The 15368-nt window shown below is 41.7% G+C and overlaps 1 protein-coding gene across 2 annotated transcripts in view; it reads left to right on the forward strand.

Annotated features, from left to right (window-relative positions):
* Positions 1–830: 830 nt before the first annotated feature.
* Positions 831–15368, forward strand: part of SLC10A7 (solute carrier family 10 member 7) — a gene marked incomplete at its 3' end in the record, with an annotated part of 198290 nt that continues 183752 nt past the window's right edge. Inside the window, exons 1-3 of one of the 2 annotated variants that reach the window (XM_079771181.1) lie at positions 831–1151; positions 7101–7183; positions 14134–14270. In XM_079771181.1, the coding sequence (XP_079627307.1) occupies positions 1052–1151; positions 7101–7183; positions 14134–14270 (320 nt within the window). In that variant the 5' untranslated portion in view covers positions 831–1051. The remainder of the gene's footprint in view (positions 1152–7100; positions 7184–14133; positions 14271–15368) is intronic. The other variant, XM_079771182.1, reaches the window with a different exon arrangement.

Consider the following 15368-nt stretch of genomic DNA (forward strand, 5'->3'; position numbering starts at 1 on the left):
CCGCCGCCCCCACCCCCTTCTACTCGGCCGGCCCTTCACCTCTTTGCCTTGGGGTCCCTGATCCTCCTCCCTGGTTGTCCTGTTTCCCTAGAGACTTGGTCCCCACCCCTGGCAGCCCTCCCACTCTCGGCAGGTGTAGGCAAGGGGGCTCCGGGCAGACGGACGGACGCCGGAAGGAAGGGATCCAGCGAAGTTGGGCATCGGCTGGGCGCCCAATTTTCTACCCACCCGCGCGGCTGAAGCCTCCCCGCGCCGCCACGCCCCCAAGGGAGCGGCTTTTCCGCGCCGCTCGGGGAGCGCGTCCGACTCCCGGATCCGGCGGGGCACTGGAGACCGAGTGGCCCCGCCCCCTGCGCACTCGTCAGCGCCGGCGTCGGGGAAGCGTCGTAATACCCCGAATAAGCGCGCCTCAAAAAAAACCGGTTGCACCCCGCCGTAGATGCTGACAAGAGAAATTTCTGATCAAGCCCACGATGGCCCTTCCCACAGTCTCGTGGCGAAGCAAAAGAGAACCTCTCCGTAGATGTGTTCCAGGGGCGCTGGCGGCTGCCTGTGCCTATAGGTTTGTTGGAGAGGGACCCTCGATAAGGCTTAGGTGGCTGTGGCGCCTTCCGGCTCTCCCCGCCCCAGTCATTCCTAAGGTTCCGCAGGTCTTGGAAGTGGCGAGTCTGTCAGCCCCACCCGGCGGCCAGCCTTCTTTTCCCGGCCAGCCCGCGCCGGCCAGCCTGGGCCAATGGTGCGCTTCAGAGCCTTCGCGCCTGGGAGAGGCGGCCCGAGCGGCTCCGGCCGGTGCGCGTCTATCCGGAGGCGCGTGGTAGTGATGGCGGCGCTCCGTGAGGCTTCCCTGTCACTGGATACTACTACTCCCAGCCCTCCTCGAAGCCGCCCAAGCAACCCCCGGGTCTTCCGTTTACAAGTAGCAATTTGACTTGCTCCGCTGCATGCTAAGAGGGACTGTGGAAAGTGCGCGGCCGCCCCCGGGATTCGGCGGTCTCCGCTCCAAGAGGAGAAAAGGCAAACAAACAAACAAAACCCGCCCATCCTAGCAAACATGAGGCTGCTGGAGAGAATGAGGAAAGAATGGTTCATGGTTGGAATCGTGCTGGCGATCGCCGGAGCGAAGCTGGAGCCGTCCATCGGGGTGGACGGGGGTAAGTGTGCGCCGCCGCACGCTCCACTTCGGAACTCACGGGCGAGTCCTGGACGGGAGGGGAGAGACGGTCTTTGGGGGGAGTGTCTGCCTCTCCCTGGGGCACTGACCCGCCCGCGGTGTCCTTGGGCCCTTGGGCCCTTGGGCTGACGTTTTCAGTTTGCCGACCCCAGAGGGGATTTGCCATGCAGAATGGGGCCAGCGACTTTGACCGCGGGCTCCCTTTTCCGCGAACGGCCCGTGAGTCTCCTCCGTGTCCAGGAGTGAGGGGGCCGAGACTGGAATGAAACTTCTCTTCCCTCCAGAGCAGCATCCTATCCCACGGATGCTGGGGGGCCAGGAGTTCCTTGTCTGTCTGGGAGTGGGCACCATGACCTTGTCCATTTCCAACCCCCCCCCCCCTTAAAAAAAAAAAAAAGGAGGGGAAGAGAAAGAGGCAGGGACACCCCTTCCTCCTGCAGCTCAGACGTCGTGGCCCACAGGCGGGAGGGATGCTGTGCAGCGTGGCTGCTCCCCGGCTGCTCCCCGGCAGCTCCCCGGCTGAGTGACACGTCGCACACTTTCCTGCCGGGACGCCACTTCCGCGTGCTGCGGGCCGGCCGGCCGGGGGCTGCACCCAGCGGGGGTCTCACAGACGCTGGCTGTGTTGGGCTCTGTAGTGTGTGTTTTGGCAAGGAAAGGTGGGCGGGCTGACATCACCCTCAGATCCCGAATAGTGGGAGCCTTGTCATGTGGGGGGGAGGCATGGGTGGACGTGACTGGAGACATCATTGGCCTTTCATGGCCCTTAACCGTCCCCCCTCCCCCCCAATCATGTCCTACTTTTCATAAGCATGAATTGAATTTCTTCCATGTACGGTCTTTTTTGACCTTGTTTGTCAGTTTCCAGGCTTATTGACAGGTTTCATACAACAGGGACAGATAAGGAGAGAAGTGGGCGCAGGCAATCTTTTTATGGTGGGAAGTGCTCAGGAGGGTATTTGGAGTTATTTGCTCCTTGTTAAAACATGATGGGGGGTGCGGGGGGGGGGGGTAATATGATCTCTCAGGAGGACAGTGGTTCCCTCTACCCTCTCCCTTCGATACCTCCACTGAGAAGTCGCTTCAGGGAACATTTAAAAGGAAGGACTTGAACAAAGATTGTGGGGATTGAAACTTTTTTTACGTTACAAATGTCATTTCCCATTTTCACTAGTCCTCATGCCATCCATCTAGGATAATGCATTTCTTTGTTTAGTTTCCAAAGAGTAGGATGTTAAGAGCTCAAACGGATCTCTGAAGTATTTTAAGCCAACAGGCTACTTTCACAGTTGAAGATCCTGAGGCCTGAGATCAGGTGACTGACCCTAGGATGAGTTAGCTAGGGAAGTGGAAGGACTGGGGACTAGGACTCCCCCTTATTTCATACCAGTTGCAAAATCCATACACATTTTCTTGATGAAAAATCACTAAAAATGAATAACCATTATAAAGAAGAAGCTCTCTGTAATAAAGACATTTTCTGTGCCCTGATTTTTAGCCCAAAGGAGCAGACCAGAATCCACTAGTATTAGGTAACAGTTACACTTATACGATTTCTTTGATAGCTGTCCATGTGTAAAAGTTACTTTCTCTAAAACCAAAAGTTAAGCAAACAATTATATAGGCTGTCAGGCTAAGTTCTTGTTACTTCTGTTGAACTTCTGATTGACCTTAAAACCTCTTAAATAAAAATAAACCTCCAATTATTGACAAATAACACTTTCACTCCACTAGTTAATCCAACAAAAATCTAGGAACAAGGAAAGGAATGGTTGCTGAAAATGTTTCTGTCCTATTCTGCTCTTTAGAATGGTCTAAAGCACCTCTTTTTGCTCTAACTTTTAGTCAGAATTTCCATTTATGGGCTCAATACATTGATGAACAATCTTTAGAACAGTTTTCTAGATATTATATTAAATAGGAAAAGTTTTTATAGTCTTCAACTTAAGATGCTCACTTCACTTTTGCCTGGATCAGTACCTTAATGATTACACTCTTTTTTTTTTAATCCTCATCCAAGCATATGTTTATTTAAAAAAATAATTTTAGAGTGAGAGGAAGGGAGAGAGAGAGAGAGAGAGAAACATCAATGTGAGAGAAACATCAATCGGTTGCCTCCTGTACATGTGCGACTGGGATCAAACTGCAACCTCGGTATGTACCCTGACCAGAAATCAGACCCGCAATCCTCTGGTGTATGGGACCATGCTCCAACCAACTGAGCCACCCAGCCAGGGCTACACTCTTTATTTTTAAGGTAAGACTTCTACACTTAAAGTGTCACAACTACCATCAGACCTCCCTTTAAAAAAAATCTTCAGCCCGGCTGGTGTGGTCCAGTGGTTGAACGTGAACCCATGAACCTGGAGGTCACATGCCCTGGTTGCAGGCTCGATCCCCAGTAGGGGTCATGCAGGGGGCAGCCCATCAATGATTCTCTCTCACCATTGATGTTTCTATATCTCTCTCCGTCTCCCTCTCTCTGAAGTCAATAAAAACATATTAAAAATATTTTTAAAAATCTTTATAGCCAATTAGTGAGTTTTGTAATGGCAGGAAATTTATAGATGTGGGAACACTAAAGTTAGAGAAGTTGAATGACTTTCCAAATGGGAAAAAGCATAATAGGTACTAGCCAAGATAATTTAATTCTTAGTTCACTGTTCTTTTTACTCACTTATATTTTACTTTTCAATAAATAGAAGAAGTGTGAAAATAAAGAGCCCCAATAGATGTAAACGTATATAGATGCTGAGGTATTGTTAATCTGTTCATTGAGACCCAGGGAAACTCTGAGCTATGCACACCTTAGAGCTTAATCAAGTTCAACACTGTGTTATTCATTCTTGGGAAGAGAAAGATTTACTTCTTTGGAAGTACAGAGAAACTTTCTCATTTCTACCTGCATCTTAACTTAAATGTTTGCCATTAATAATACATAAACCCTAAAAAGGAAACTACTTCATTTTTCCATTAAAAGAACATAACCAGAAACATGCTATAAGCTTAAGTACATTGGCACGAATATCTTAGATCAGGTTTAGAAGTGAAATTTACTTTGAAGATGAGTAGATTTTATGAAATAACTAGAGGCTCAGTACACGAAATTTGTGCACAGGTAGGGTCCCTAGTGGCTGCTAGCTGCCTGCTGTTGACCGGGGCCTCCCTTCCCCCTGCTGCCTGCCACTGCCTCTGGCCAGGGTGGGGCCAGCCAGGGGGAGGGGCCATGGGCCGTTGGCCAGCTGGCCCCACCCCCTGGTCGAACTCCTGATCGAACTCTCAGTTAAAGGGACAATTTGCATATTAGGCTTTTATTATATAGGATAATAGTTCCTTGCATTCTTAAGCATTCCAAATAGTTTTCTCTCCCTTTTCACCCCCAAGCCCTCATTAAAAAGTGAGTTCTGGAGCCCCCAAATTGCTTCATTTTTAAATTTTTTCTTTTGATTTTACTACCTCATTTTCACTGATAAAGAATTTTTTTTTTTTTTTTTTTTTTTTTTTTCTTTTGTTTAAAGGAAAAGTTTTTCCACTTTAGCTCTATAGCCATCTTAAGATCTGGTTATTTTGATGACATAGAAGATATAATCATTACCTTGGAGAGGGCCAGGTATCATTTTTAAATAGTAGTTTCATCTCTCACTTCTGTGCAAATATTTACCAAGTTTTTATTGCAGCCCTGGGTGACTTCTAGTTCCACATTCAAAAGTTGAGCTGTCTATTGGCATCTTGGTGATCATGTCTCAGAGGGGCCTTAGGTTTCTCCAAATCAGAACCATTTCCTCCTTTCCTTTTAAAAGGTATCTTGTAGGTAGCCCTGGAAAACCCTCCCCATGTCTTTTCACAGTTTAGAGTTATTTAGAGATGCATCTAATAAAAAACCCCACACAGTATAACCTGTTTCCACAATTTAAAACATTGAAAGTCAAGAACCATTCCACTGAATTACACCAATTAGTTAACAGTTATCATGTGTATTTATGTATGTGCATGTGAACTGTGGGAAGAGTTCTTAAAAAACTCGGTTGTTGGCCAACTAAGGTAGATGCTTTAGCTGCCCCAGAGAAACATGCAATCTAAGCAGATGCCATGTGCTGGCTACGGAGGTGCATCTTTCGGTGTGTTCCCTGGCTCTCCCTTGCGACCACATTGCTAACTCTGACCCATCTTACATGGGCATTCTGGAGGCACCACTGTGGGCAGAACCACAGTTGACAAAAATAAGGTCTGATAAAAAACAGGAGACTGGAGGAAAATAAAAATACTATTGGTTTTTTTAAAATGGTATTTAAAATTCCTGGGAAGCATCTACTTTCAAAACAAGCCAGACTCCTTGACTTTAAAATCTGCTTCTGAACCACCTTTCTCAGTTGTCGAGGAAATATTATTTCTAAGTGTGAGCTGCTGAGACAGATTCACTCATGGGCATAACAATAATGTATCTTCTTTCACGTTTTTGAACAGCCTTTACTGCCCTGGTCTGTGATACCATTAGCACTTACCTTCTCCCTTTTGTTTTCCTTGTCTCAGATCTCAGCAAACTGATTTGTGTGAATGCCGGGTACATAAAAGAATTTATGACATTGTTTGAGGATATCTTTGCTCCTTTTATTCACTGATGTACTACATATACCTAAAATAGAGTAGTTGCTCAATAAGTATTTGTTGACTGAATGAATGGAGATTTTTCCTGAGCTTGGAACTGAACAACATCTGTAGGTGTATGGTGGAGAGTTGCAGGGAACGGAGGAGCCATGAATGCGGTCCTGTTGTTTTGCTTAAGGGGTGTATTAGTTTCTTAGGATTGCCACGGCAAATGACCACAAACAGGGTGGCTTAAAACAACAAATTTATTTTCTCACATTCTGGAGGCTAAGGTCCGATCAAGATGTTGGCAGGGCCATGCTCCCACCAAAGGCTGTAGGGCAGACTCTTTCCTTGCTTCTTCTAGCTTGTGGTGGTTGCCCGGCCAACCGTGCCCTTTGGTGATATAAACTGTAGTCTCTGCCTCTGTCTTCACATGGCCATCTTTCCCTCTTTTTATAAGAACACCAGGCACTGATTAGGGCCCACTCTAATCCGATAAGACCTCATTTTAATTTGATTATATCTGCAAAGACCCTGTTTCCAAATAAGGTTCTGGAGGGACACACATTTTTGGAGGGATGCTATTCAACTCAGCACAAGAGGGTTGCATAGAATGTCACATATGAGATAATCTCAGATTTTAAACTGTTGGTATAAAGTTTAGGGTTGCCCCTTATAGTACTCACAATCTTAATGCGTCTGGGATGATGCCAGCCTAACTTCAGAGAGGAATTTTCTGAAGAGCAGAGATCAGGTCTATGTGGCTCACTATAGTATGCCCAGGCCAAGCACAATTTCTTAATAATTACAATCTTAACAACATGTTGTTAAGTACTCTGTTACTCTGTATCATCTCAATCACATAGTAAGTGCTCAATAAATATTTGTAGATTGGATACTCTTGGGGAGAACCGAATATATGCATGAATGCAAGCTTTTATTTCTGGTATCCTAGAAGAAATAAAATAATACTTGCTGAAGAGAAAGTAACTTCATCCATTGAGAAATTCTCTTCTTTGATTTGGGGACTGATACTGTGGTAGACATCATTAGGAGCTATGTTGAAGGATGTTGACTATCTGCTCTCTTATGTGAGAGCAGTTTATTTTTATTCTTCTGGTTCAAGGATACTGTGCTGAGCTGGACAGCCATGGTCCTTGCCTTCTGGAAACTTCTCTCTGGAATTAGATGGCATCACAGCAAATGCTCAACTCCGTCAGGACAGTAATATACCCGGGTCAGCACTAAGAAATAAAGTATCATTTGTCCTCCAATCGATTTGTCTTTCATACTGGAAGACTGGAAACTCTTATCTAACAGTACCTAATTTCTCTCTCTTTAGGACCACTGAAGCCAGAAATAACTGTCTCCTACATTGCTGTTGCAACAATATTCTTTAACAGTGGATTATCATTAAAAACAGAGGTACTGTCACCTATGGGGCACATGAAAAGCAGGGAGAAAAATTCAATTTGTATTTAATATTTTAAAGTTTCAGAATCCTTTTGTAAAGCTGTGTGTAGCTGTAGTCTGACGGCTCCACTATAACAGAAGGTAACTTGGACTTCAGCATAGGACTTGTGTTTTGTACGTACGTATTCTACAAACCTTATAGTCGGGCAGCATGGAACCTGAAGATGGGTGTGTTTTTAAGATGGCAGCTGAAGTGATGCCTCTCCTTCAGGTCTTCCTCAGATTATGGTGGTAACTATAGTGGTGCCTTCTGTGGCCCCTTTAAGCTGTAGATGTTTATTTGGGCTTCCATAACTTTGTGGAGTATCTTTTGTTCCCAGGACTGATGCTGTACAAGTGATGCTTGTTAAAAAATTTTTTTAGCTAATTTATATTTTTACAAATGTATATTCTTTGCTAGTACTGTATAGTTATTAAATGTTAATAGATGTTTTGAGGAAATATTAGTACTTTTTATACTAAATCTCACTCTACCATGAAGCCATACAGGTAATGTTATTTATTAATCCAGGTGTCACTGAATATGGGATTCCTTGGAATTAAATATCCAGACATTTTTATACCCGAGATAGGAATGAGTAGAATATATGATTCCCTTTTGACTTATAATGGAAAAAAAAATAGGAGAAAATACCCATTTTCTTTTGAAGAAATTACACAGAGTTTTAAAAGTCATCATTCTAAGCTGCTTAGTCTTACGTAGACAGGTTAATTTTACTATGTAAAAAGGCTTTTTTTTTTAAGGAAATGATTTTAAAACATACAATTCTGTTTGTGCATTATATCTTGCCTTTACTTCAAGTATCTTTCTTTCAAGTGTGATTTGAAAGAAGATCAAATTTTCTTACCTCCTTTTTGATCATTCTAGTAGCAACACAGAAAAAAAATATGGTTCTACTAAATTTATGTATTCTGTAGTTAGCAGGTTGGTATAAATCTTTCCATTGGGGTCATTTGGGTTATAGATGGGATCCATGTGTAGTATCTATGACAGATGAACTGTGTCTCAAGAATGCTAAATATCTTCACTGACTACTGGTCTTCTGAAAATAGCTGACATGGATGGGATTTCCTAAATATGTCAAATTCCAGTTTTTGTAAATTATATTGATAAGGACTGTGATTAGTACTTAGAGGGCATAGGCTTTACCTGTCAACACCAGAGTTCTATTGGTCCTCAAATGGGGGACAGAATTTACCACTCCTTTGCTGCTGGTCTGATCTTCCTTGAGGTCTTCCTGCTGGCCTTGGTTAACGCTTTTTGTGAAGCAGCTGCCTCACCCAAGTCCTCTACTTGGGAGGTTGCTCTAACTACGCCCCCTGGTGGCTTCTTCATGGTTACAACTGTTGCTTGTGCCATGGGAAATCTGGCAAGAGACGTGATTTCTCTACTTAGTTTCTTGCTTAATGCTGTTCTGTAAAGCAGCCAACTTTGTGGGATGCAGAAATTGAAGAAGGAATGTCACAGTTATCAGCATTTCTCTAAGGACCAAATTCTTCTATAAGCACCTAGGAAACCTTCAGAGTCATCCAACTAATATGGATCTAATGATGAGCTGCCTGGATCCCTGGGCTTTGTTTTGTACCTAAGAAGCCATCAGAACCATTTCCTCCACGAAAGGCCCTTTTGAAACGAATACAACATTAAGTTATTTCCCAGATCCATTTAACTTAAGATGCCCTAGATTGCATCTTTGTGTAATGTTAAACCATCTCTAAGCCCTGCTAATTTCTTGGGCAACTGAACAGTTGTAAGTTAGAAGGTAGCAATCTTGTTATTTGTTTTCTAGTTAATAATCTTAAATTAATTTCAATCGGGACAACTATTTTTGTATCCTGTTAGGTCTTAGAATCGTGCATTTTTGCACACAGAAGACGGTGAGTTATTATTGACTTGAATTTATTTAAAAGCATTTATTGTGGTCCCATTCAAGTTTGTTTCATATTGAACATTACTCATACATTGATGTAATGATGTGTATTCTAAATTTGTTTTGCTCATTTATTAAAATTATAAAGAACTCTGTGTTAATACTTCATGCTAAAAAGATTTAATGCTAAATCTTCAGTTTTTTTAACTGTTGATTTCTAGTTTTTGAAATATGTGTTGAAATGGTTTCTGAAATCTTATTATACTGAAATGTAATAATGTCAACATTTGAGATATATTTTATATATAGCTAACTTCAAACCTACAGTTTCAGAGGATTTGTCACTTAACAGACCATGGCAGGACCAATTTATTTAAACAAATAACCTATCAAGTGCCTATCACTACAACACACCGTGCTTGGCACAGGGATAGAAACATAGATGAGCAGGATTTTATGGTGTTACTTGCTTTTTCTTTTCCAGTGTTACCTTATTTTCTCTTTACTGTTGTATGAAGAGCTAGAAAATCTATAATACTAGGTTTTTGTGACAGTCTTGAAAATCTTTCTTAGGAAAAACTTCATGTCTGTTATTTCCCTGTTGTTAAGAGGCCCCTTATGACCCAACATGGTAGGCTCTTGTGATTCATTTTGATGAGTTCTTACTGATCCATTATTCTGATGTGATATCAATTGTTTCTAATTGTCATTTATTAGGTCATGCAGTAGTCTCTAACTGCATTTTATTTTTCATAACTCTTTTCTGATTATAGAAGTGGTATTTCCCTATTGTAGAAAGATTAGAAAGAGTAAAAATAACTGTTCGAACATTTCTGTGCTTTTTTAGTTCTTTTTTTCCTTAAACATATTTTACATATAGAATGTTTTAAAAAGAAAATATTTTTAAAATTATGTATATATGCATATAGGTATACACAATTTTTCATGTCATTTAATACTGTTATTTAATTTTTCTTCTCTTATACATTGAAAAATAGTTTACATTTTGTTTACTTTTATGTACATAAATCAAAAGGTACAAAAGTATATATGATGAAAAGTCTTCCTTACACCCCTTTACCAGCTATCTATCCAGTTCTCTTCTTAGGAGATAACAGTTTCTGTGTATCTTTCCAGAGATAGTCTATGCAGAACATTCATATGTGTATCCATCCCTTTAAACTGTTATTTTATGCTGTTTGCCAATTTACCTTATTTAACTCAGGAACTTATCTTGGAGATTATTTTATATCAACATATAAAGAACTCCCTGTTTCTTTGTGTATCCTGAAAAGTACTCCATTTTATGAATGTGTCACGATACATTTTCCTGGTCCCCTATTGATGGACATTTAGGTATTTGCAAGGTTATGCTGTTATAAACACTCTGCAAAGGAAACTAAAAACATGTCATTTCCCACATTTTGGAGCACAGGTGAAGGGTTAATTCCTGGAAGTGGAATTTATAGGTCAAAATGATATATGCAGTTAAAGTTGTGATAGATTCTCCAAGTACCTAGAATGGTGGCAGGTGCTCAGTAAGTATTTGTGAATGAAGAAATGAGTTGCCAGTTGCTGTCCACAGGTTGTGCCAGTTTACCTGCTGATTAAGTAGGGAGAGACCCTGTGCTCTTACACCTTTGTATACAGTTTTAACATGGTTTAGAATAGCTCTCTGTTTAATTCTTACCTTATGTTGTTATTCTCTCATCGTTGGACATTTAAGTTGTTTCCAGATTTTACCATAATGCATAATGCTGTGAGGATCAGTTCTGTGTATAAATGCTTGTAACCATTTTTTATATCATTGGGATAAATGCCTAGATATAAAATTTTGGGATCTAAGAATATAAATTGTATTATAGTCCCTGATATATCTCTCCAATTTACTTTTTAGAAAAGTTACACCATTTTATATTTCTATGAGAAGTATATGCAAATGCCTTAATTACTGCATTGTGGCTAATCATTTTATGACAATTTAAACAATTGAAAACACTCATATGTATTTGGTATTTATTGAATGCTTCTGAGTATATTTGTGTGAGATTTGGTTTCAAGACTGCTGAGGATTCTGGGAACTGCTGGTGCTCAAGTGTCTCTGGGGTGAAACTTCTGATTCAGAGCAAGGATGGCTCCTTTTCTCTTAGCTCTGATCCATGGACCTGGCATGGCTTCTGGTCTGTCCAGTGTTTCCCTACATTAGTCCCAGATTGCCGGAAGCTCCTTAGATATCTTTAAGGACATGTTGTAACCAAAATGGAACTGCTGTGTGTCTTTACACAGGGAGATAAATAGTGGGAGCCTCTGAGACAGATCCTAGAGGTGGTGGTCAGTGAATGAGTCCGCACTGACCTACTGTTTATTAAACTACTAGAGGCCCGGTGCACGAAATTCATGCACAGAGGGGGTTGTCCCTCAGCCCAGCCTGTACCCTCTCCAATCTGGGACCCCTCGAGGGATGTCCGACTGCCCGTTTAGGCCCGATCCTGGTGGGATCGGGCCTAAACGGGCAGTCGGACATCCCTCCCACAATCCAGGATTGCTGGCTCCCAACTGCTTGCCTGCCTGCCTTCCTGATTGCCCCTAACCGCTTCTGCCTGCCAGCCTGATCACCCCCTAACCACTCGGCTACCAGCCTGTTTGCCCCAACTTCCCTCCTCTGCTGGTTGATCACCTCCAACTGCTCTCCCTTGCAGGCCTGGTCCCTCTCAACTGCCCTCCCTTGCAGGCCTGGTCCTTCTCAACTGCCCTCCCTTGCAGGCCGGGTGCCTCCCAACTGCCCTCTCCTGCTGGCCATCTTGTGGTGGCCATCTTGTGTCCACATGGGGGCAGGATCTTTGACCACATGGGGGCAGCTATATTGTGTGTTGCAGTGATGATCAATCTGCATATTACTCTTTTATTAGATAGGATAGAGGCCTGGTACAGGGGTTGGGGGCCAGCAGGTTTGCCCTGAAGGGCGTCCCGGATCAGGTGGGGTTCCCTTGGGGTGTGGGGCGGCCTTAGTGAGGGGCCTGTGGTGGTTTGCAGGCTGGCCACGCCCCCTGGCAACCCAAGTGGAGGCCCTGGTATCTGGAATTTATTTTCCTTCTACAATTGAAACTTTGTATCCTGGAGTGGAGCCAAGCCTGGGGCTCCCTCCGCGGCTGGCAGCCATTTCTGTTGGGATTATAATTGAAACTTTGTAGCTTAAGCGGGTGGGCCCGGCAAGGGTGTGCGGAAAGCTTTGCTTCCCCTGTTGCCGGTGGCAACCCTGGCCTGCTCTCTCAAGCTCCGTTCTGCTGCCATTTCTGTTTGAATTTGTTTACCTTCTATAATTGAAACTTTGTAGCTTGAGTGGAGGCTTAGGCCTGGCAAGGGCAGGTGGAAAGCTTGGCTTCCTCTGTTACCTAGGAAACCTTGCTCTCTGTGGCTGTAGCCATCTTGGTTGGGTTAATTTGCATACTCGCTCTGATTGGATGGTGGGCGTGGCTTGTGGGCATGGCTTGTGGTGTGTCGGAGGTATGGTCAATTTGCATATTTGTCTATTATTAGGTAGGATAAACTCCGGTTCATGCCTCTGAGGCTGAGGCTCTTGAAAGTCTTGCTTGAACTGGAAGCGGGGGGTCGGGTCAGGACATTGTTATTACAGTGACTCTCTGGCAACTTTGAATGCACTTTAATGAGTGCCCAAATGTTTTATGTCAGTTTTCTACTACTTTCTGAATGTGTTTTATTTCCACCGAAAAACCACACAACTCAAAGAAATTCAAATGCAAACACTTGTTAGTTAGTATATATTTAAACCCTAAAATTTAACTGAGTACCTTTTAGTTGTGAGCCTCATAACATGTGCCTGGCTTGTCCTGTTTGATGGGAATCTTTTCCCTCCCTGGCAGTAGGATGACACAGGCACAGGTTTATTGGGTTTGATTCCGAGCTTCACTGTGTAGTAGCTCTCAACCTCAAGTTCCTCATCAGTAAAACAGGAAAAATAACATCCACCTAATGGTGTTGATGTGAGGACTAAATGAGATGACATACATAAAGTGGCAAACTCAGAGAATGGCATATAACTACTATTCAGTAAATGTTAATAAAGAAATCGAGTGAGTCAATTTTGCGGAAACAGCCATTTTTAATTATAGAATATTGTTGAGAGGAACATTTTTAAAAATTATGATCTGTGTGTAGATTTAGTAACATCTTGCCAAATTGAGGCCTTTCTAGGTCTGATATAATGACCATAGGTTGATTATTATATAAAATTGTGACAGGTTTTACTAAAATTTTAAGTAAGATTTATTTTTTTTCAATGGTTAAAAATGCATGTTTGTTGCAGTGTCCACAGTTCTCAAATGATACCAGTAGGTAGCTTAGTCCTGGTCCAGAATTTCACAAATCTGAATTGTTGTGATATATTGTATATTTTAAAGCAATTAGAATATTTCAGAAATTTTATATAAAAATTATAACCTTCATGAATAACTTCATAACTATCATCAACTTTTTTCTTAAAGTTTGTCTCTTATGCAATAACTTTTCTCTTAAAATTTTTCTCTTGATACTTATGCATAATCTTTTATGCATAGGTAAAAAAATTTAGCAATGAAATAACTCCAAATTGATGGATGTAGCCAGATTTATTGTGCTGGTCAATTTACAATATCTATATATATAAAAGCCTAAATGACCGGCCAACTAGCTGGTAGCTATGATGCCCAATGACCACCAGGGGGAGCCCGATTCCAGGGTGCGTCACCCGAGAACCACCCTCTTGCAATCCAGGACCCCTTGGGGGATGTCAGAGAGCCGGTTTCAGCCCAATCCCTACTGGCCAGGCCGAGGGACACCACTGGTGCACAAATCTGTGCACCGGGCATTTAGTACATAAATATTGAATCATCATGTTACACACCTGAAACTAATATAATGTTATATATCAATTATATCTCAATTAAAAAAACAATTTGTGTGATGTTATTTTAATGCCAACCTATCTTCAGAAATGGTTTTCTTACTTTTTTTATCTTGTGTCCTTTTTTGCAGGAGCTGACCAGTGCTTTAGTGCATATACGACTGCATCTTTTCATTCAGATCTTTACGCTTGCATTCTTCCCAGCAGCAATGTGGCTTTTTCTTCAGCTTTTATCAATCACACCAATCAATGAGTGGCTTTTGAAAGGGTATGTTTAAATATTTTGAAGAGTCTACTTTTTAATTAATTAATTAATTAATTTTTAAGTTGTTGATGCCCCCCCTTTCCCCTATGTTTGCCCCTGTCCACCCAGCCCCACTCTTCTGCCTTCACTACATTGTTGTCTGTGTCCATGGGCTATGCATATATGTTCTTGGAGGGTCCACTTTTAATGGGACATCTCTAGTGACATTGTTTCTGTAGCGACTTATGTGTGATATCTTATAAGAAAACAAAAACACTTTTAACATTATTATTATCCTTCATCTTAAGGTTCTAGGAATTTTAAAGAGTTGTGGGAATTTAAAAGAGTTGTGTGTCTGGGAATTTAAAAGAGTTGTGTTGGGAGAAAACTGGAAGGGACTAGAGGATGTAAGATCTGTATGTATGTATAAATATAGGCTGTCAATTGGGTGCTTTAACTTTTGTGATTTATCTTACCAAATGTACAGAGATAATGGCTTTAAAAATGTATAGAAAAAAAAATATATACAGGAGACAAACATTTACTTTTTCACTTGTTCTGTTTTATGTTTGATTGGGTAGTTGATTTAACAATAGATTTTTATTAGAATCTTTTCTTTCATTAAAAATGTTGTCATGTTTATTTAAAGGATTTGATAATTTAAAAAAAAATTATTTGAATTGGTTTAGAACTGACCTTATGTTAGCATCATGGTATAATAGTTAAAACACTGAACTTAAAGGCCGAAGATTGCATTCGGACCCTGTCTCTAACTTGCTTTGTGACTTTGAGGAAAGGCATTTCATAGTTTTGAACCTCAGTTTCCCAGTTCATAAAATGAAGATAATCATGCTTTTACTGCCTGCTTTAACAATATCGGGGAAATCATTTATTTAGTTCTTGCTATATGCCAGGAATTATTATAAGTATTGGAAAACCAACACTGAACAAAATGGGCCAAGAGTGAGTTTTGCACATTGAAGAGACTTTGGATGTGATTGTCAGTAAACAAGTAAATAGATGACTAAGGTAGAAATAAGTGATGCAAAGTAAAGCACTATGATATCGTTAAATGGTTGGGTGCACAGGCTGGTGATTAATTTAGATTGTAGAGTTCATGGG

Source organism: Cnephaeus nilssonii, assembly GCF_951640355.1.
Source record: "Cnephaeus nilssonii genome assembly, chromosome: 5".
Taxonomy (NCBI): Eukaryota; Metazoa; Chordata; class Mammalia; order Chiroptera; family Vespertilionidae; genus Cnephaeus; species Cnephaeus nilssonii.